This window comes from Chamaea fasciata, unplaced genomic scaffold, assembly GCF_029207755.1.
Source record: "Chamaea fasciata isolate MVZ Bird 193981 ecotype frontalis unplaced genomic scaffold, bChaFas1.0.hap1 SCAF_7, whole genome shotgun sequence".
NCBI classification, from domain to species: Eukaryota; Metazoa; Chordata; class Aves; order Passeriformes; family Sylviidae; genus Chamaea; species Chamaea fasciata.
Genome location: NW_027094092.1, coordinates 23,778,073 through 23,800,273, shown reverse-complemented (window position 1 = coordinate 23,800,273; position 22,201 = coordinate 23,778,073). Strand labels below are relative to the sequence as shown.

General features: G+C 39.4%; 1 protein-coding gene across 2 annotated transcripts in view; it reads left to right on the top strand.

Moving 5' to 3' along the window:
* The window catches only part of CSTPP1 (centriolar satellite-associated tubulin polyglutamylase complex regulator 1), a 78,799-nt gene that overhangs the window by 3,765 nt on the left and 52,833 nt on the right, over positions 1–22,201 (top strand). For both annotated transcript variants that reach the window (XM_066187977.1, XM_066187975.1), the window contains exons 2-3: positions 5,137–5,239; positions 20,802–20,932. In XM_066187977.1, coding sequence (XP_066044074.1) covers positions 5,137–5,239; positions 20,802–20,932 — 234 coding nt within the window. The remainder of the gene's footprint in view (positions 1–5,136; positions 5,240–20,801; positions 20,933–22,201) is intronic.

Sequence of the window (22,201 nt, the reverse complement as noted above, 5' to 3'; positions counted from 1 at the left end):
GGAGGTTTCACCACCATTCTGCTGTTGCATCACAGGATTTCCACCTTAACTTGAAAGGTACGGGTGAAATCTGATCCTGGATTAGGAAGAGTTCCAGAACTGGAGATATGTCCCTCTGAGCATAAATAGGTAGGAAATCATTAGACTATTTAATGACTCATTACAAACTGGAATGACAATTTCTTCCACGATTAATAATTTCAGATTTAAACAAAAACCTCCAAAAACCCCAACCAAACAAAAAACCAAAAGACAGCTCTATGATTTTCTTTGGTGAGGGGGTGGTTTCTAGCAGTTCTGTGTCACCTTGCAGGAAGGACTCTGCTGGAAGGACTTGTACAATTAAGTCAATCTGTGTGCAGTATTATGCTCATTGTTTGTAACAAATTCTCAGCTGTGGTCAAGATAAAATTATAAATGGAAATGTTACTTAAATTTTTTGTTGAGAATGGTATTGAAACTTCAAACATATGAAATACACTATGATTGTGCTGTGTGACACGTGCTCCTGAGTATCAGCACATCTCATGTTGTGTGATACCTCTGGTATGACAAGGTCTGCTTGTACTTATATGTTCTGTCCTTCAAAAAACATTTTGCTTTTGAGGGTTAGTAGGAAATTACACTGTGAAGCCACGCAAACCTGGAAGGAACTATGACAGTACAGAGATGTAACAGGTTAATTGTTTTGTTCACTTCCTTCTCTTTCCCAGGCCATTTCTTAGCAACATCTGAAGAGATTAAGTCTTTAATGATATCTGAAAAGATTATAAAGAGCATCCTAAAGAACCATTAATGCTGGAAAAATTTCCAGAGTTTATGATTTTGTTGTTGCAGTTTATATTCTCATTATTTCTCTTTTGCATCATTATTGTTTTGATAATGTTTGCATGAAATTGGTTTTATGTTACTGTAGATGTATATTTGCAATGTGTGTAATAAGGTGGTGTCCTTGGTTAAGCTCCAGTTTAGAACAAATTCTGAAAGGTTATTTAGCTATTACCTTATGCTCTCAGAGGATGTGTTCTCAGAGATTAAAAAAAAATGCCAGAAATACTCCAGATACATTAAAGCTTGTTGTGCTCTTGAGCTTCTGATAACTGAAATGAATCGTAATGTTAATTGCATCAAGTAGTGTGTATTTTCAGCACTTCAGCTGAAGAGGAGGCAAATAAGTAAGAAAAGCTGGTCTTATTTTCCAGGAATTCCCACCCCTGGTTTTTCAACATATTCTGTTATGCCAGGAATGACCTCAACTTAAAAAACATCCAAACACCTCTCTTGTGTGCTTACAGAACAAATTGTTTTGATAGACAGCTCTTGTTTCAGAAGAAGTCATAAGAAGTCATGTCTCCTGAAGAGTTAAGCAATAATATAACCACTTGGATAATACAAACATTACACATACATAGTTATCATGACTTAAAGGTGACATCTGTTTCCTTCCTTCCTCCTGAATTTCGGTCTCTGAGAATTTCAATGCATATATTTGGTTTTCTGCAGTGATATTATTTGCATTAAATTTTCCTTCAAGACGTTTCAGGTATCAGTGCTTGTTCTTACAACATTTGTAATCAAACCTACAAAGTAGTGGATTGTTTGTTCTCATTAGAAGATTGAAACAAGTAACTTGGTGGCTTATAAAAAGACTCTTTTTACTATGTTAAATACATATGCAAAAATATTTGGTGTGGTTATAGCTAAATGGAATTAGTTGTGATTGTCTAATCTGTTGTAGAGAAATCCATAGAGATTGTGGTTTGACTCTGGGTGTAATCCTCATTATGCCTTGTACTTGTAAGCTGAAGATTTTGGAGACTTGGTCTGGCCATGTTTGCATTGAACAGCCACTGCTCAGCCCTGAATTTGGTTCTGAGCCAAAAGTGCATTCATTCCAAAATTCATTCGGAACATTGGGCATGTGAGTGATTGTGGGATGTGAGCATGTGAGTATCAGAGGCTGTTCTCTTCAGTGTTGCAGGAGGCAGCTTTGGAGGAGCTGTACATGCTGCTACTGACTGGACTGAGGCTCCAAGTGTAACATCACTGCTGGTGGTTTGGTGATAAGGATTAAGATACTCTGTGCAAAGGTATTTACTTAACATCAGGTTATGGGCTGCCTGAAAAATCCTCTGTGAACTTACTCTGTCAGATTCCTTTGTGAAAGCTGACTGTTAGCTTTTAAATCTGACAGCAAAGAGTGTGGCACCTACCAAATGTGTGTGGCAGGCATGCTGGCTTCCTGTTTGGGGTAGTTGCCTGGGATTGCAGAGTTGAGAATTTTTGTTACATTTACAGAATATGGATTGCATTGGAAAGTTCTGTATGAGTAGGGAACTTCTGTTACAATAAGCCCCAAACAAACAAATGCCAAGGATGATGTCCTGATGTAACAGCTCCTGTAAGGAAACTGCAGTATGCTGGAGTTCTGTCAGGAAGAAAATTAGTAGAGACAGAAAGCTGTAATAGCACAGTGGCATTAGTATTTGAGCTTTACATTCTGGTTTGGACTTTCTGCTTTGTTATTGCAAAGTTGGCCTCGAAAATATGAGCAACCAGTACATCATTATCCCTGAATTTTCAAAAACAATTAAAATATATGAATCATCTCATTTATTTTGCCTAGAACTCCACAGATTTTTGACTATGCTTGCATAAACAGTTAATGTTCCAGTGTAGTTCCAGTGTTTGTTATGGAAAGTACCATTTGTATAAATTAAGGAACTACTCTTTTGCTATAACCAGACTCGTGGTACTTTATTTTGCCTCTCTGGCCTGCTAAAACCTGTCTGCAAATTACATTTTGTTCTATGACTTTCCTGTATAGTGCAGCATTAGTTGGGTTATAAAACATATTACTTGCATCATTCCATGGAACTGGGCAGTCAGTGAACAGGAAGCCAGAGCTGGAATTTGGTTTGGCAGTGTGAACTGTGCTACCTGGAAAAGAGCACAGCAGCTCTCCCACAGAAGAGGGAGACTTCTCAAGGAGATTTCAAGTGCTATTTTCTTCTAATTTCTCTGCTCACAGTTTTCTTCCCTTCACCACACCTCGACCCACTCTTCTGGGAAATAGGGAGAGAGGCTCTTTGCCAGGATCCTTAGGCTATGCAACAGAAAGATTAAGAGAAATACCCTTTTACAAGCAATTCAATTTATAAGTATTCAATAGTGACCTATATATTTTTGTGTACATTTTGAAATGTCTAAAATTCTATGTTGAAAGTTAATTTATTCTCCAGGAGCAAATTCAAAGGTATTTATTATAGAGGTCAGCCACATTGTGCTGTGCGGCACCGTGGGGACCATGCCTGTCTATTCCCAAAGGCTTTTAGGGGAGGTTTATGACTCTAAAGAAGCAAAATAACAGAAATATGGTTCATTGAGAGGGACTGTTCTATGAAAGGAGTGTATACTTCACCAGAGAGTGTTGAGGATGGTTTTGCAGTTGAGCAGAAGTTTATTGCAGGCTGAGATGAGTGGAAGTCTGTCTAGTACCATTTCCTGGCATAGCCTGGTGCTGCTGACACCTCAAGAGGGGCCTGGGGAGATGATTGCTGAGTGTGAGATGGACTGCTTCAAGAGGAGGGAGGAAGGATGGGCTGAAGCAAAGTTACCCAGTTGTTGCTATCTTGAGCCTATGACTGAGCTGCACGGACTCATCCTTCCCTCAGGGGACACAGGTGCGCAGAGCTATTTTTCTTTAATCACTCACATAAATTAAATTTATTCCTTTGCATTAAAATAATTAAATAAAGCTACGCCCTATATCTTTTAGTGCCAGATAATATCTTTAAACCTTTGGCTCACCATTTTGCTATCAGCTGCAAGGTATTTTCCAGGGTGTGCTTAACCAATTTTACCATTGTCCTGAAAAGTGTTCTAGGCAGAGAAATCCCCTGATAGCAATCAATATTCATGCAAACTTTTAATCACTGTATCCACTGAGAATAATCATTTCCGGGCCTCTCCTGAAGTCCACCTGCCCCACACTAAGATGAAAGGGCCTTCCATGCTGTGTATCAAGTGGCACAGGCTTTATGCTTACCAGGATATTAAACACAAATTAAAATGGTTTGGAGAATATTGATGTGGGTCTGAGGTTGGCCGCTTGCTGGTGAGGGGGTGATTCTGCCAAGTCTGGAACAGATTGGCGAGGAGCAAGAACAGCCCTTGCCTTTCCTATATTCCCTAAGGGTTTTCTCCTGCACTTTTAGGACACGACACTACTTGCAAAGGTGCAGTAGGATACATGTTTAGGATGGAGGTGTGTGGTTTGGGAACAGGGTTTGTGTGCTTTCCAGGTTAGGAATGATTTTCCTGGGTTCGTTGTAACTTGTCTTCTGATTGTTGAACTTGTAGATTTGGAAAGTCTACTGCTTGCTAGCTGGCACATCACCTCAGACTCGGCTCTTTGTTGCTCCAGCTTGGTTTCTAGCCAAAAACATCAAAGGGGCTCAGTGGTAAATCTGTGCTGCTTCCTCCCTGGCAAATGCTTGTTTTGTACAGTCTGGCCCCTGTAGAAGCAGCAAAACATTTCGTGTTGCACCAAACTGTCTCTACACTTATATGTGAGTGTCATTCTGTGGTGGGGTATTGGCAGATCCGCCTTTTCTGAAATTCTCCCGTGTTTGGCCTAGGCAGATATTTGAGACCAGCTGTTGAGCAATATAAATCTTTTGGCATTCAGACCTGTTCCCCACCTGCCACATTCACTGATGCTTGTTTGGAAACAGATGTACTTTTATTTGCACCTCTGCAACAGGCCCACTGAAACAGCATTGACAATCTGTGTAGAAAACATGGCTCAGAACAGAGATCAGGAACTCCTCTGGAGTAAGAATTTTCCAGTGAAATCGCCTCACAACTCCTTATCTTCCTTCAATACCAAAATGTCAGGGGATTCTAAAAAAGTCAGCACTGTTAATGACTAACTCAGTGTAGCCAGGAAGGAAAGCAGGATTTAGGTGATGAATTTTGCTATCCATTTCTGGGAGCAAGAAACCACTACTCTCTAATTGAGGAAGCAAATGCTTGATGTCTTGTGTAAGGCACACACAGCTGGGCTTCTCTGGCTCTGGGCTTTGCAGGCCCCTTTCATTCTAACTTCTGTCTCTTACTGTCTTCTATTTGCAGCTCAGCGACATGTCCTCACATACATGGAGGATGCGGTGAGCCAGCTGCTGGAGAACAGAGAAGATATTAGTCAGTATGGCATTGCCAGGTTCTTCACTGAATAGTAAGTACATTAGCCTGCTGCCAATAGGGCCAGCCTGAGGGGGGGCTTTTGGAAACAGAGTACATGGAGAATGGAGCTGGACACATGCTGGTTATGTTGTGAATGCTGGATTTTACTGGGTTAGCCAAGGGTTCTCCGAGCGTGTTTTGGAAATGTACATGGATTTTTTATAGTTCAGTACCTCTTCTATTACAAACATTCGTGTGAAGCAGTCACTCTGGGGAACTATGAATTTAGAAACACGCAAAACCAAATTGTGCTTGTCTTGGTCAGGGCTGTTAGTATCAAACTGCTTGAGAAATACTGAAGCAAACTGTTTCACAGACTGCTTCTGGTTTCAGCAGGACTCATTCTTTTTCTGAGTGTGAATTTGAACTGTTTGTCTCCTTGTGTGATTGTTTTCCTGTTGAATTCTTTAATAGGATGCCTCTTCTTCCCTCAAAACCTGCATAAGTCCTTAAATACTGGATGTGAGCACTACCTCTTCTTACTAATTTACAAAAAAAAATCTTGAGGGAAAAACTCTGTGCTTTCTGCTCACAGAAAGTAATACTGACATTAGTCAACTGAGCAAATAGTCAGTAAACAAGATCTTAAGAAAGCTAAAGAGCAGGATTACAATGACCTCCACCAAGCAACAGGATTTCTTTACCAGAGTTGAAGGCAATGTGGCTTTGAAATACCCAGCTGAAATTGTCATTCAGGCATCTCTGCAGACTGGATTTAGTTTGCATCTAATCTCAAACTGACACTTCTGTGCCTTTTCAAAACTTCTGATCATATATACTTCAAAACTTAAAAGGTGAACAAGAGCTCGTTCATGCAGTGAAACTGTTCAAAATCCTTCTCTGTAGTATTTCTTCATCTTGACATGATAACTATTTTCTTTTCACTTCCTGTTCTTCTTCTACCTTTAAAAGAATAAGTAGTGATTCAAGACCATTATAACAAACAAAACTGTCCCCAAAGAGCAAAACCCTCAGATTGACTTAGTTGCTGGACATCTTGTTTTTCCCATTTATTTTCAGAGAAACGATTTTTACAATGGTTTTTTGTTCACAGTGTGTGTTTTGTGGAGTTTCTGATTTCATGAAAGACAGGAAAGACTGCATGTTCAGTCATTCTGTAATAAAGAATTAGTAGTTCTCTTATTTTCTTTTTTCTTCTATAAAATATCTGGGGTTTAGCAGATGAAACTGTGTCCCCATACCAAAGCACAAACGAGCTTAGTAATTTTGAGAGCTGTGAGGATTTGAAATGTGGGATTCTTCATTTAAAGTGGGGAATAAATGATAGCCAATATGGGTGTAGAATGCGAAGTTTCATATTATGAAAATGTCATATGTTCTGGCTCCCAGGGCTTAGTGGTGAGCCCTCACTGACCAAAAGATTTCTGTTCATCCACTCAACTATCAACATTTGTTCCAGCTTTGCTTTGAAGGCTACACTCCTCTCCCAAACAAATAAACTTGATCTTTAGTCTCAGCATCTTCCAACTCAAAGATAACTTGTGAGATTCTAGGTTTGTGGGCACTCCCCCAGTGTGTTTCCTTAATCCACGTGTTTCTGAAGGAGATGATTGGAATGTGCGTGTTTTGCTGCAGCGATTTGAGATGAAGGGACTTGGTATTAGGATATCCAGTTTTTAAAACTGTCCTTTACTTACTTATGCTGACATAAAATTAGAGACCAGGCCCAGGGTTTTAGAAAGCTAGCAGGCAGGCCCAAACAAGTAACTTTTAAAAAAAGTGTTTATGGGGCAAAAAAACCAAACTTCTGTAACTTTTCAGAAATTGAAATTAGTCTGTCAAGAACAGGTGTTGGATATTCTCCAAACTCCTCTCAGAGGGGATACTTTTCAATACAGTGGTGTTCCATGGACCTGTCCACTGGATTCACTGCTGAAGAGCAACCTGATGGCGTTTCCATCATGCATTGCAATGCCCCACTTTACCATAAGTCAATTGAAGTCTTTGAGCCAGTTCGAACTTTTTTTGTAATTAAGAAAATTTTGTTGGGACTTAGCATACCCAAGTGAAACTTCAGAATTGAAAATTATGTGCTCATTTATCTCTGTATGGATCAAACAGTAAGGGTTTTGCTGGCAATGAGTATTTCCATTTGTCTCTAAGAAATGGAATTGGGTATGTGTTTCACTGCTACCCACCATCTAGCACTGTGATTGCTGATTGCAGGGGGCTGACCTTAATCTCTACAGTTTTCCTTCCAGAATAGTTTTAGTCTTCAAGGATAGTTTTTTCTCCCACTTTATGCCAGTGTTCATTTGTCCCAATCATGTGGACATCTGCTTTCAATCTTGGGAGTACCTTGAGGCTTCCCTCATCTGGCTCACTCCTGACCCTTACAGGAACAGTGATCAATCACCCCTCTGCCAATTAATCCACATCTTTTAGTTAAACAAGTAAAATTATGCCTGTCTTAGGACTAATCTTGATTTTGTAGATATGCTGAAATGCTACTGGTGTTTGTTCATTACAAGCCTGAGAAATGCTCTTGAATCTCCATGAAATGCAGACTCTTGAAAACCCTCTGTGTAATTACACACTAATGCTGCTTTGCTTCTTCCAGCCTAATGTCTGTGCCAACATATCTTAAAGGAACATGTTCCCCCTATGCATTATTTATCATCCTGTTTTCTTGATCTTTCCTATACTGAAGAAAAACAGGGCCCCCACGCTAATGCATTTGATCACGCAGAGGGAATGTGCATAGCATCCCACTTTATATTTTCTGGGCTCTTAAAAGAAGTCTGTGTGTCTTTATTTTCCTTTCAGCTTAAAGAACCAGCAAAAAAAAAAAAAAAAAAAGGATATAGAGACTTCCTACTAGTACGTTTTACTTTTCTTGTAGGCTAGCCCTTTGCCTGAAACTTTCTCTTGCAGCATGCAGGTAGTTGCTGCTCTGTTCAAGACTCTTTGGAAAGCTCAGAAATAATAACCAGTAACTTCCTTTGGTAAGAAAACTGTTTTTTCTGTAACTTTAATTGTTTGATAAATCAAACACAAGTAAACTGGAGACACAGGAATGGGCTTGATTTTTTTTTTTTTTGAGTCTGTATTCTTGTTGCACTTTTTTCTTTTGTTTCTGATGAAATGTCTCCTAACCACCTGCCAACTGCAGCATGGCTGAGAAAAACATCTTGCTTTCAGCTGCTTCCACTGGGCTCTGCAAACTGTCTGAGATCCCCTTTTTCTGTAAAAGATGTTTCTGCTCTCTCTCTAACTTGAACGCCCCTACTGGATCTTGTGTGACAGTTTAACAGTATTTATCTGAGAAGGCATCTGTGATGTGTGTGGTGGGGTTGAGGGTCAGATACTGCTTTTAGCTCTGTTGTGTGCCTGGCAATTCAAAATACCAGCTCTGCACTGTGTAGAGCCCTGTTTTACAGAAAGGAGCATTTGCTTTGTTCTTAGTAACAAGACTGCCAGTGCTATATAGTTTGGGATCCTTGGGAAGGAAGATGTTATCACGGTGAGACATATCAACTTCTAGCAATGAAAGCACCTCATTTTCTCTTGCTGTCTGGGTTGGCTGGAACAATTTGTTCAACTCTTTCCTTAGGGACAAATATGATACCACTCCCTTGGCTTTCTCTGGCAGTAGACACAGGCTTTGGTATCAGACAAACTTTTGGCTTGTTCAGTCCTTTATTGCTGTACAACATTACAGAAATAAATCTGTAGAGTAAACAATGTCCTCCTCTTTAAAAAAGTCTCAATCCCCCTGGGGGAAGAGGGCAGGGGGGAAGGGCCAGGAACAAGACAGATGGGATGCCCATGAGAACTAAGCCACTCACTGAAGGCAACCTTAATTGGCAACTGGAAATAAGCTGAATTATCTGATTATGAAAAGGAGAGATTCTTAGAGCTAGCTTAGAGCCATCAATTTTCTTTTTTCTTAGCATCTGTGTATGTAGGCCTTATCACTGTCATCATCTTGCTGTCATCTGCTCTGCATCTTTCCCCTTTTCAGAGTAACTTGTTTTGTCTTGTCCGCAAGGATAGTGTAAGCTCTTCAAGACAGAAATGATATTGTACTGCATGTACTTTACAGCACCTAGCATTGTACAATGTCGACTCAGTGCCTTGTACAATTACAGAACAAACAGCAAAAACAGTAGTGAGAAGGTCCTTAGGGCTTTGACAAGTTGTGCCAGATTCCCTTTCTTAGAGATGAAGCCATTCATTAGAATTTCTCAGTACAACTGTTTGGGGGAGGGACATTGGTTCTTGGGGGTTTTTTTGGTGTTAGTTCTTTGTGTTTTGGGCAAATCAGTAGTATTTGTGAGGTATTAATACTTTTAGGATATTACCTAAAATATTGGTATTCTCTCTGATATAATCTTCTGAGCAATTGTAAAAAACCCCACAACATTTCATGTATTCTATAAATACTGTCCCAATTCCTACATGTCTTCTGCTCTGGAGAGAAAAAGATAAAATTATCCCACTCAATTCAAGACTGCACTGAGCCATGTGATCGGTATGAAGCTGCTGCTGTCAATGACCTAGCTGTGCAGCAGCCCTTTGGGCTGAAAATCTCAGGGATAATGTGCTTGATGGCTCCTGACAGGCTTTTACTTGGGATTCCTGGATCCCTAGGGCACTGCATAAGACTGCCGTCTGCCTCTCCTTTGCTCTTCAGTTATCAGTGGAAAGAGAGTGAATATGTGAACTCAGACACAGCATTTGTGCCAGAAGCTCTGAGGAGGTTTTGCAGCTAATGTGAATAAGTTGCTGTGAAAGAAACATTTTGAAAGTGTCTCTCCACAGAGTACATGGATTTGCAGGACTGAATTTGTTGATAAATCTTTCTGGGGAGCCTACAGTAATTGCATATTTCTCCACTAAGAGTGTTGCTAATGGACACAAAGCCTTTCTGTTAGTCCCTTTGTTGCCTTACAGTCTCACCTCTACAGAGAAGCATTGTCAGAAGGGCAAACTCTCTTTCTTGTAATTGAATTTCTCCAGCCCACCTTAGAAATGGGATTTCAATGCCTCCTGCCCACTGTGCATGGGGTATGTGTGTTGTATGAGAGCTATGGAAGATCTAGGGGTTGTGGATAACTCTGTTTAAGATTTAAATCATGTGAATTTTGTCCGGAACATGTAGATTTGTCACCCAATGTTTTAGTTATAGGATTGCTTCATGGCAGAAACAGCATTGGGATTTTGATATGACAGCCAGGATCTATGAACTCCCGATTTTCCCAGCCTTGTTTCTCTGTAACAAACATTGCAACAAGTTCCAACCTGACAAATATGCTGATAGGGATAACTGCTGTTGAGTAAACAGCTGGAAAAAATGCATATATTAATTTCAATAACACACTTAATTCCCACTGTAGTTTGTACGTGTTGCCAATACATTAGAAAATGTAGTATTTTCTTACCTTATTCTTGAGAATCTTACAGATGAGTGGATACTCAGGTGCATCTCTTGCAAAGAAATGCGGGGGGGATAAGGTAAAGGATCCTTTTGGTAAACAGGATTATCTTGGAAGAATTGTAGCAAAGCAGTAACAGAATTGAACTAAAAGAAAGCATTTACCAGTGATGCTCTGTGTGGTAATTACTCCACATACGAAACTTCTCATACTGTTTTGGTGACAGAAGAATCTGCAGGATTTGCCAGAGCATATGAATGTCAGCACTTGATATCAGCACCTTGTCAGCACAGGGTGGTTATCCATGATAACTCTGCACTTATACACTGACTTGCCCTGTGCTCTTGCTCTTTGAAGACAGATAATCACAATTTCCATGTGCAGTGTGATCAGATTGTGATGCTCCTAGTATAGATTCACTGGAGCAGCACTGCAGTCTTTGCCCACGTCTTTCCTATTCCTTTACATCATGGAAATTACATCTTTACTTGTGGTCTTTTTCAGAACAGCTGCAGCAGGAGTTGGCTGACTACCTTATGGAGACCTTATGTAATTTGGTATATTTTATTTGTTCTTACAGCCTTGGAGGTTGAAATGCAACACATCTGCCATGAAATTGAGCTTCCTTTAGGTTAAAGCCAACTGCATACAGGCGGTGTGGCTAATAAAACTGGAAAGAAATTTCCCAAAAGCTGGAGTCCAGGAATGTGGCAAATGGTACAAGCATCAAGAGAATATATATCTGAGTTAACTATGTTTGTGCTTTTTTCTCTGTGCTAGAGACCAATGTACTATCCTCTCTCTAGCTTTAGTTTTTAATTTTAGTAAAACTCTTGTTTATGCTTCCAATTTTTTTATTGCTTTTCATCATAGTTGATGGTATTACTAGTACAAATTTGGAGAAGTATATGATCCCAGATGGGAGTTAAAATCAGACTTTTGTGACTTCAAATGTATGAACTTTTACAGGCTGGGGGATGAACAGATTGAGCGCAGCCCTGCCAAGAAGGCCTTTGAGATACTGGTGGATGAGAGGCTGGACACAAGCTGGCAACATGCGTCACACCCTTTCTGGATGTCACAGACTCTTCTTCTGTTTAGTCTTACTTTTTCTATCATTCTGCTTTTTTTTTGCAACTGTGATATTGGCTGTTTCCTGCCCTGTTCCTGAATTTCTTATCATGCTTCTCTGCTGTGGTTTTCGTTGTATCCTTGCAGAAGTGAAAGGGCTCTCAAGTCAGAATTGGGGAGCTCTGGAAATCTTACATTGTCCATCTTCCACTGAGGAAAGGTCTGTAGTAGAGTTTACTGTGATGCAAATTAGATGTTCATTGCTGATGTAATTGTTTTACAAGCAACTTTCTCCATCGTTCTGGGAAATTGCTCAGTTGTGTTTTCTGAGTCACTGTTGGAATACATAGGAAAAGATGAGAAAGATAAATAGTGATATATCCACCACAGATGTAGTGGGACTACTTACAGTCTTTTGCATAAGATCTGCAATGTGTATATAAAGCAGTAATCTCACTTCATGCTTGGTCACATGCTGGAAAGATTGGATTTCCTGCAGTTTCTCAAAGTGTTTTGAAGAAAACTGTTTTAGTAATGTGAAATTTGGAACTGCAATTCAGTAGAAATGCACATGAGAACAGCAGCTGTGAAAAACATAGCAGCGTAGAGAGTTTGGTACACGGGGGTTTTTTTCCCATATTATATGGGGGGTTTTAAAATTATTCTTATGAATAAAAGGCATAGTTTTATAATTTTCTGTTAGTAATATTTTCTTTTTAATATACTATTTCCTCCAATAAAGCTTTTGATGTCTCAAGCAGTAAGAGTACCACTGTTGGATACATGGTAACTTCATGAATAGCATACCTCTCTACATTACTAACTCACATGGTTTAGTTCTTGTTTTAATGAAGCACTTTGGCATGGGTCTAGGCTATTTTATGTATATAGGAGATCAGTTTTAGAGTTCTTGGCTTCCATCTGTCTAAACCTATAAGGCTCTCTATTAAATTAGAATCAAGTAGTGTAAGTTTGAAGAACTCTTTATTTTTTCCCAGAAATATCTTTAAGGAAAGATGGATCAGAATTAAAGTGGGCGTTTGGGGGTTTTTTTGTTGTTGGCTTGAGTTTTTTTTCCCAGTTTTTTGTTGTTGGAAGGACTTTTGTGATTATTCTTAGGCTGAAAAATGTTGAGGCATCACAGAAAACTTTGAGGAACATTTCTAATTGCTTTGCTAAGAATATATGTGTTTGCTTGTGGACAAGGCCAACTAATGGAAAATATTTTCTAAATTAGATATGCTAACCTGTAAAAAACAGCAAATGTTTGCAGCAATGGGATCTGATAAGATCCCATAATAGGATTCCTTATCCTTTACAGGATAAAATCCCTTAACTCTGTCTGCATCTCCATGAATATCAAACATTAGAAGTCTTGCAAGCTTGAAAAATCCATTTTTAAAATGTGGTTTGTCTTCCTTTTCTTTAGAAACAAAACTAAACAATAGCAAAAAAAATAAAAAATAAAAAAGCCCAGTTTCTAGAAATCTGCATGTCTTCAGAGGACCCGAGATTTTCTCTGCAGTGCTGTGTTGAAACCATCCAGATCCCAGAATGCATTAGCTTTAGTGACTTGCTATAACCACGTCCTGCAAATTTAATGTTATTGTGTATCTTCAAGTGAATTAAACAAACTGTAGCTGGTCAACACTGTAGCCAAGCAGTTATAGTGAGCACAAAGTGATTTAGCTAAGCAATCTCCAAATGCAGAGTTAGCATTAATGTCAAATGATGTAACTTCATCTATATTAAGGAATTTTGGCAAGGTTCATTTGTTGCCATGATGAAAATATTGGAAGCTGCTCAGTCTTTGATGTGCTATAGTTCTTGCCAAGGCAGCTGAATAGGTGAGGCAGTACCAGTTGTAAACTTTTTCTTCTGAAATTCTCCAGTCAAACCAAGACTGAGATGAACAAATACGGAATCTGTTTGCATGGCACCAGTATGGAATCTCTTTGGAACAGGTATTCAGTCATATTTCAGTATTTTGTGTGTCATCACAGTCATAACATGATTGGGCTGCTACCTTTTAAAAGAACTAAAAGTCTAGTTTATAAAACATGGAACAGTCTTACAACAGGAGAATTCATGCAGAATGGAGTAAGCAGGCCCTTGCTTGTACTTATACTTTGGCCTCAACTTTCTGAGAAGTCAATTTGCCTTTACTTGGCATTTTACTTTCATCTCAGGAGTTCAAGATGGATGCAGTTCCTCAATAATACTCAAATCCATACTCCTCCTTTGGTGGATGTTTATGCTTTGGTATCAAAATCCATCTCCAGCTGATGTCAATTCCATAGCTACTTTCTGAACTGTGTTAGACAAGAGGAAATCAGAATGTTACCTTCTGTGGCTTGTGTTTTTAATAGTGTTTTTCATCTTTGTGCCATCTTCTCACCATTGCCACAGGTTCATGGTATGGTTTCTGTGGCATCTTGAAGCTGGTGAATGAATTCCACAGCACAACAGGGAGGGCAGAAATACTTGTTGGTTAATAAAGGAAGCCAAAGAATGGAGATCATGGCTGTATGATAATGAAGGTAACAGAGGACTTGCATCTCCCATACCTTCAGAATACAGGAGGTTATAGAGCACTTTGGAAGGAATTTTCTTCTTGCCCCAAAATGTCAAGTTAGACCAGTATGAACAAATACTAAATAGATTAGCTGGAGAGTTATCAGTTTTCCTTATGTAGTTATAATTCTGGATTGGTTTATTATTTATGTATTTAGTTTAGGTTTGGGCAGGAAAAGGCAGGTTTTTTGAGGGAAGCTGGGTAGCAACTTGCAGTGATCTCCATAAAAGCTACTTGTAATGCTGTTCATGCAGCTGTTCCTGCGGTGTGCAGCTTACACAGTTTCCTACTGTAAAAACTAAATCTCTGTTTATACCAGCAAGAACTCTCCAGACTTGCTGAAACACCCTGTAGTCTGAAATTGCACCTGATCAGACTGAAAGAGCTGGTCATGGGTGATAGATGCTTATCTGTGAAGGCTTCTTTGCTTTTCCCTTAAGCACCTTGAAGGGTTTCTGCAGGGCTATTTACGGTCTTTCATTGTATGCCCTTTCCCATCTTCCTGAATACTAGGCTTCCCAGCTCATAATTCTAAGAAGAAGCTTTATTTCACAGTAGAAAAGGGCCCCAATATGTGGCCTATTATATCCATATCAGCTTGCTTACCCTTTTCAAACAGCTATTGTGTTTTAATAGGGCCCTGCCTGGTAGGGGGAGTCCTTAATTCCTGCTATGTAAGAATGGTCAGCTTGAGTTACAGCAAACTGCAGGATGCTGCTCTGATCAAAAGGCCTCTGTTTTTAGATTCCTGTGTCCCCACGCCTCTCCATTTGCCTTTTAATTTTTTTTTTTTTTTTCCTGGGCTAATAATTCAACACGCTACAGTGATTTGCAAGCCTCGAGGTGTTAAATTACTGACCTAGCATATGAAAAATTAAGGGAGAGAGAATCTAAAAAAGATAAAGGCTTTCTGGGTAATAACAAGCAAGCACAGCAACTCCTTTAATCCTTTCCTTCTCCAGAATCTGTAAACTGGTCTCAGAGGGTTTGATTTGCTACAAAGCAACATAAGAAAGCTTGTTCACTGCCTACTCTGAGCAGTGTCACAGGTGCTGTGGCTCATTTCCTTCATCCCAGTACATGGGATAATCTCTGTACCACCTGTATTCAATCTGCCATGAATACAGAGATTCCTAGCCTGTATCAAGAAGAGTGAAAACACATAGTTAAAATTTGTGCCACTCCTTTCCCCCTTTCCACAGGCTTCAGCTGTAGTAAATTTGAGTGGGTGAGACAGAAAGGATCTCGAAAAATTCTGTGTCTGTGTTTGCAGTGTTAAATCACCCAGTCCTGCCAAAATTTTGTAGTGTAAATGATTTCCTATCTGCCTGGTTGTTAAAAAAAACCCCCAACTATTTTCCCTTAAAGCCAGTCATCAGGAATAACTTTTAGCATCTGTTTCGTCTTAACACATTTCCAAGGAAATGCCTAAAAAGCACTGCTAATTTCATTAGAGGAAGATGGTGGTTTCCTTGAGGCTGACCTCAGTGTCCCCAATTCTAAGATCTGTGGAATTTAAAAATGCACTTGAAACAGTGGCTTTGAATTGAGGAATACTCATGGTCCTACATTACCTTCCAAGGGGGATAGCTAAAACAACAGTCCAATGATTCATCTGAATATTGCAAATATTGTAGTACACTTAAATCAAGAGGTGAAGAATAAAATGATCTTAAACCACATTCATACAGCAGTAATTTAATTGGTACAACAGTGATTTTTTTTTTTAACCCAGTTATGCCTCCAGTTTTAAGTGTTCCCTCTCAGGTTTCCTTCTAGGCAAGGTAAACCTCACTTTGCTATCTCAGAGCATAGCCTCGAACTAAGTGCAGTTGTTGATTTGGGGGTGCTTTGTTGTGGATCAGTTATTTAACAACAGAAATGGCTTGGGTTTTTTGGAGCCTTTTGTACTTCGGTATTTTCTATTGCTAGAGCTAGTTCTTTGTTATCCGTTGTAGCATAGTCTCTAATCCTAATACTCGTGGTTATCCCTATTTACTGTGCTTTAGTTCACACAATAAAGCAGTCTTGGAGCTCTGGGCTCCTTTCAGATGGAGCTAAACTGGAAGATGTGTTCCTTCTGCAAATGAGCATTCAGTCAATGGGACTAGATTAGAACTAGTCCAAGAAAAAGCAGATCCTGGGATGCCCATGATGTTGACATCAAATCCTCCCCACTGTTGTTCTCTACAGACGTTTTGGTCAGTCTAAACATAGCCCCTGACAGCAACTTTGCATTTGAGACTACCTTATTTTTGCTTGAGACACTCAACTCTGTTTTAATGACTTAGACACTTGTGTAACTGGCCTGAAAAGGGTGTTGGGGGTGTCTGTGTGTATGTAAATGGTTCATGCTCAAGAAGCCTTCAAAATTTTTTCTTCATCATGCTCTTGATAGAAAATGCAAGCAGTAATGGTGTCAAAAAAGGAAAAATGGTCATTGTTCCTTGTTTTCCATTTGGTAGAGGAGGGGTCCTGTGAGCTTGTTCAGGTCTTTGCATGGTAACCAAAGGTGGCACCTGCTAAGGGGACAGCAGGGTCCTGGCAAACTCTTCCATCGTTCTCGAGGACTTGGGACTCTGCATTGTGCATATTTGGCTTTGCCTGAGTTCAGCAGGCAGAGGCTAACTCCTATAATGGGTTTCAATTGAGATGTTACCATAGCATCCTGGGGCTTTTACAATCTATTTAGAAGTCCAAAGGTTTGAAAAGAGTGCTTGGAAGTTTCTGAACTCTGGCAGGTTGCCGAAATGTAAATAGACAAAAGACAAAGCCTTATGAAAGCTGCTCTGTTCAGAGAAGCAGCACCTGAGTGCTAGAATTCCCAGCGCATCCATTTTTGAGAGCTGGGTCTGTTTTATCATAGTCTTCTCCCTAACCTTTTTCTTCCCCTCATGTGTATGTGCCATACCACAGGCATAGCCTGGGTGCAGATGCAGGGCAAGATGCAGCCCTCTCACCAGTGGTGTTAGAGGAGACTGTTCTGGGGTTTGGCTGCTCTGTGGCACGGGAAGGAAAGGAGTGAGAAAGCATCCTGAAGCCCCTACTGTAAGAATTTCTTTAGATATCCCCATCAAGGGAGAACCTTGCTTTATTCTTCTCTCGTCTTTTTTCAGGATTTTCTCACAAGTGAATGGAAAGAGCTGTTTTGTTAACAGAGTATCCAGTTGCCTAACAATTCTTGTGTGAAATATGAGCGCCCTCAGTAAACTGGTATTAACTAATGAACATTCAATTCAATTTGTAGTCTTGGTTTCAGCAAGACAAATGAAATCACATCATTTGTAGCTGTTGTTACTCTTCTAATTTGCCTACTCTATTTATTGGTAATCTAGAGAACTGAAACAATCATTAGGTTTGCAATAGAAGGCCTGGAGACTAGCACAGTTGTTGAAAGCTTTCTTCTGGAAGGAATCTCTGGCAGATGGCTGCACTTTAAATGCCTAAAAGGGGAAAAAGAGAAGTTAACCAGAGAAGTGAAAAATTATTTTCCCTGCTTCTGAGTTCCCAAACCCATTTCTAAGTGAGGACAAAATAATAATTTTTTGAGGTTCCCTGTTTTTTTTCCTAAGTCTTTCTTCTTCAAATGTGCTGAAAAGCTCTGGCCACTTAACTTTGCTAACAGTATGAGCTGTTCAATGAAAGGAGGACAGATAGAGAGAAGACTGAGCAATCCCAAGGGAAGAATCTCAGCAGTTGTTCAACTTGCTGAGGATGATTGAGCTTAATGGTTAAGTTTGTTCCTTTATTGTTGATATCTTGCTTAAGCCATTCCTCTGAGTGCAACATGTTTCATTTTTGTATTCAAAAGAAATTGGAAAAACCATCTTTTTGCATGTATATAAAAGTCAAGGTAAGGTGTTGGTCATATGCCCTACCTACTGTTGGAATACCTGTAACAACTTTGGGTTGTCATAATTTTTCTTCTCTCCAGAAGTGTTTACGTGTAACATTGCCACATCAATTGTAACTTCATCTCTGGGCAGCTGTTAAAAAAAAACGTGGCCAAGTTATTTTGGTACTGCCCATCTACCCATGATATAGGAATTTCAACATATATAGTTTACTCAAAATATATAGTGTTCTTGTTCCTTATAGTGATCTTGACCCTGTCTGAGAATAGATTTGTTGTTGGGCTGTTTGCTGGATAGCTCCATCATGGGCTGGCTCCTTTGAGCTGAACTTTTACTGCTTATAAAAAGGAATTTACAAAGTAGGGGGTCTGAAATGTAGCATCTTAACTGAGATAAAATTCTGACTCCCAGACTTGCAATCTTGAGCTTTTTGGGGAAAATCCTTCCATTGTATAGTTAAACAAAATCTTCCTTTACTCAACTAGCTGGCGGCACTTGGCTGTCAGCACATCCAGGTGTGCTGATGTTCCAGCATATCCACCCACTCTTTTAACTGAGTAAGGAACAAATGATATCATACCCTTCTGCCTGGAAGGTTTAGAGCCCTTCCATGCTGAAAATGCAAGTGACTAGAGTTTTTGCTTATTAGAAATAAGGAGTAACATAGTAGGGCTCTGTGTCGTGAATTAATAGTATGTTATCTTCATGTCTGGACCTTTCTGTTACAATTGTGCCAGGATCTGCTTCCAAAATATGCATGTTCTGTAGATGTTCTGAGCAGCATAATTTGGTGCATCTAATTGTATCACTGTGCCTTCATTTTCTTTCTCTTCCAAAATGTCTCCCATGTGTGTTATCTTTCTGAAAGCTGCCTTCTTCTATTACACAAACTTTCTTCTTCTGTACCCTTCTTTTCTCCATCAGTCTGTCAAATCATCAGCAAAACAATGCAGATCAGAAATGAAAAAAGTCGTACAGGCTGTGGTTTGGGATGAGAAGATCTGAAATTCCATTTCCAGCTTTGTCACAGGCATCTTGTGGGACTTTTTGCAAGTTACTTTACCTTACTCTGAACTTGTTCACTCTAAGGCTGTGAGCGACAGCGCTTTGTAATGAATACTCTTTACTCACAGTGATAGTCATGTAATTTTGGCATATTTTGATCCAGCACATGATTTATTTATTTACTTTAATCACTTGGGACAATGGTTGTGCTTTACTTCACATGAATAAGGTTTCATAAATATGAAATACTGTATTTGTCCATGATACTTACAGAAAGACTATGCCTGATTCCAGGATTCAAGTGTCATGAGTGTTTCTTAAAGTGATTGCACTTATTTTGAGTTACCTTTCTTTCTGGGAAGAGGGGCTAGAAACTGTGTTCTGTACTGCCTTTCAACATATGACAACAGATTCTATTTGCTCAGATGTGTTTGAGAACCAAGATATTAAAAATGAGAAATCGTGATTCCTTTTGTAAAAATTGAATGGCTTCTCTACTCCCCCCCCCAGTTGTTACATGACTTTTAAATTTTGCTCAACTCTGTCTGGTATAATTCTCTTTTTCAAATGTGAGACCCTTTTCTGTACTATGAAGGATAAAGTGATTTGAAGTCTTTATATATAAAGGGGTGATTTAAAATTGCAAACTGAGAGGGTTCACACTGACCGCCAGATTTTGTCTATTATGGAGGTGCTACCTATGGAGAGGATCTGCTGTGATGAAAGTAAACTTGTATCTTTTCATTAATTCTCTCCTATGAGGGAGAGCTAAGCTGCTGTCCCAAGTGAATCTTTTAATGATCTCTCTGGAGTGTTTCAAAGCTTTGTCCCACTTGCATGATGCTGAGCGAAATGCACAAAATCTATCTTTGAGGCAACCTTGTCATTATACCTTTTGGTATATAATGTTTGTATTTGCATTTCTTTTGTTCTTGTATGTTGAGCTTTACCATGCCCAGAGGAGAACTTCTTGCACTTCAGAGAAACCTTTGTAAGACAAATGTTTGCTGTAAGAAGTTAGCCTAAAGTGCTTACAATTCATATTATAGAAATTCATACTAAAATAGGGAAACATGAGTGTTGAATTGAAGATCCATCATAATGACCAGCTACTCTTTTCAAAATGCATTAGTGCAAATTGTTGTTTAGTGATGTGTCAATCAGCTTTTCATCACAACTGCAGTAAATTTTATATATCCAATATTCAATTTTCAGTAACCTAGAAATGGTATCTTGAGGCTTCTCTTAAAGAGGATTTTTTTGTGGCTTTAAAGAAAACTGTAATGAAAATAGCAGTGAAGTTCAGATGGAACTGAAAGAAAGGGCATCTCCTGGTCAAATAAACAACAGTTACTCTTGGCGAGCCATTTTCCAGTGGATTGTTTTCAAATAAGTGGGTCTTGGACGCTCCTTGCTGGGATTCTTTAGAATGAATTTTACTTTCACAAACCTCTAATTCCTATAATTAAATTTCAATGTGTGGTTTTTGCAAATAGTCTTCTCTCTAGAGAACAGACGGGTATAAACTTTGGAGATTTGGTTTCACAAAATGTAATGGCCAGTGGTTTTCTTGCTGCTGTTCTAGTTCTTCCCAGAACATTCATGTTGGTTCAGCTTTCTAACATTCTTGTTTTGACTTTATGTCCACAGTTTTAACAGCGTGCGGCAAGGAACACACATTTTGTTCCGTGAGTTCAGCTTTGTTCAAGCCACCCCTCATAACAGGGCGTCTTTTCTTCGGACCTTCTGGAGGTGTTTTCGAACTGTGGGGAAAAATGGAGGCAAGTATTCCAGCATCTGCTGCTGTCCTGTTACCTTGACTTGAAAATTGTTAACCAGGCTACTAATGCACTACAAATACTGACCCTTCACATTGTGTTCTAATAGTCTAACATAATGAATGGGGAGACAACATCACGTTTCTCTGTGGAATGGTTAAAAATGCCTCCCAGAATAAAGCAGTGTAGAAGCACTTGTTGCCAGTGCTAGTTCTGTTACAAAACAGTGTGTCAAGCAACAATAGATCAGAGGGAGGACATTGTGGGCCTGTGCATTGAGATGGATAGGAGAAAAATGTGCTGGAGGTTGGTGGGTGGGACCCAGAGAAGGTTAGAATATCGGGTGTGGACCATGAGGGAAGGGAGTGCTGAGATTCTCAGCCGGGTGGGCTCCTGAGTGCTTTCATTAGGAGCCTGCAGCAGGTTGGGTTCACAGCAGTGTGGGGTGGTTAATGCTGCCATCTGAGCTGTGCCTGAATAGTCCTGCCATAGCCCCTAGATGATACTGCAGAATCCTGATAGCTGTGTAAGAGGGACCACTGACAACTGTGTGACCTCTTCCCCAACCCTGCCCACAAGGAAAAAGTTCCAGTGCCAAAATAAATACTCAGCACTGTGCTATCATGTTTAGCTATTCTTATATTCCACTTGGTATATTAGGTACTACAGAACTGGCCAGAGTTCAAAATAAACTCCTGTAACTACATGCAACTAAAATTATGTTTTGTTTTACTTTTTAATTTAGTATTTTAAGCAAATACACTGAAAGTTGCTGTACAAATATGAATGTTGGTGGGGTTCTTTTTACTATATGCCTCGTTTTTTTTTAAACTATTCAGCCTCATTGCTTCTTACAGGAAAGACTAGAACCATCTCTTAAATATAGATAAAACCTTGCCTTCTGGCTAAGCTTTACAACAGTTCTGCTTTAGATGAACAGAGTTTGCCAGACCGTGAACAAAGACTTTTTGACATATGCCATCTGATCTTTGGCAATTAGGCAATCATAGTTAAACATGACAAAATCTGTAGTAACCTACTGAAGTAACTGACTATGCTATCTGTAACACATTCTTCCCAGTGAGAAGTACTTCGTTATGTTATAAATAATTTACTTTAGTTCAGGGATAATATTTTTAAAATTTCAGGTAAATTATATGATACTAAGATAACAGAATGCAGTAAGGATATATCTGATTTGAGATCAGGTCATAAACAAGAAAAATAAAATGTAGACTCCTAGAACATATTTCTGTGGGGGAGTTACAGAGA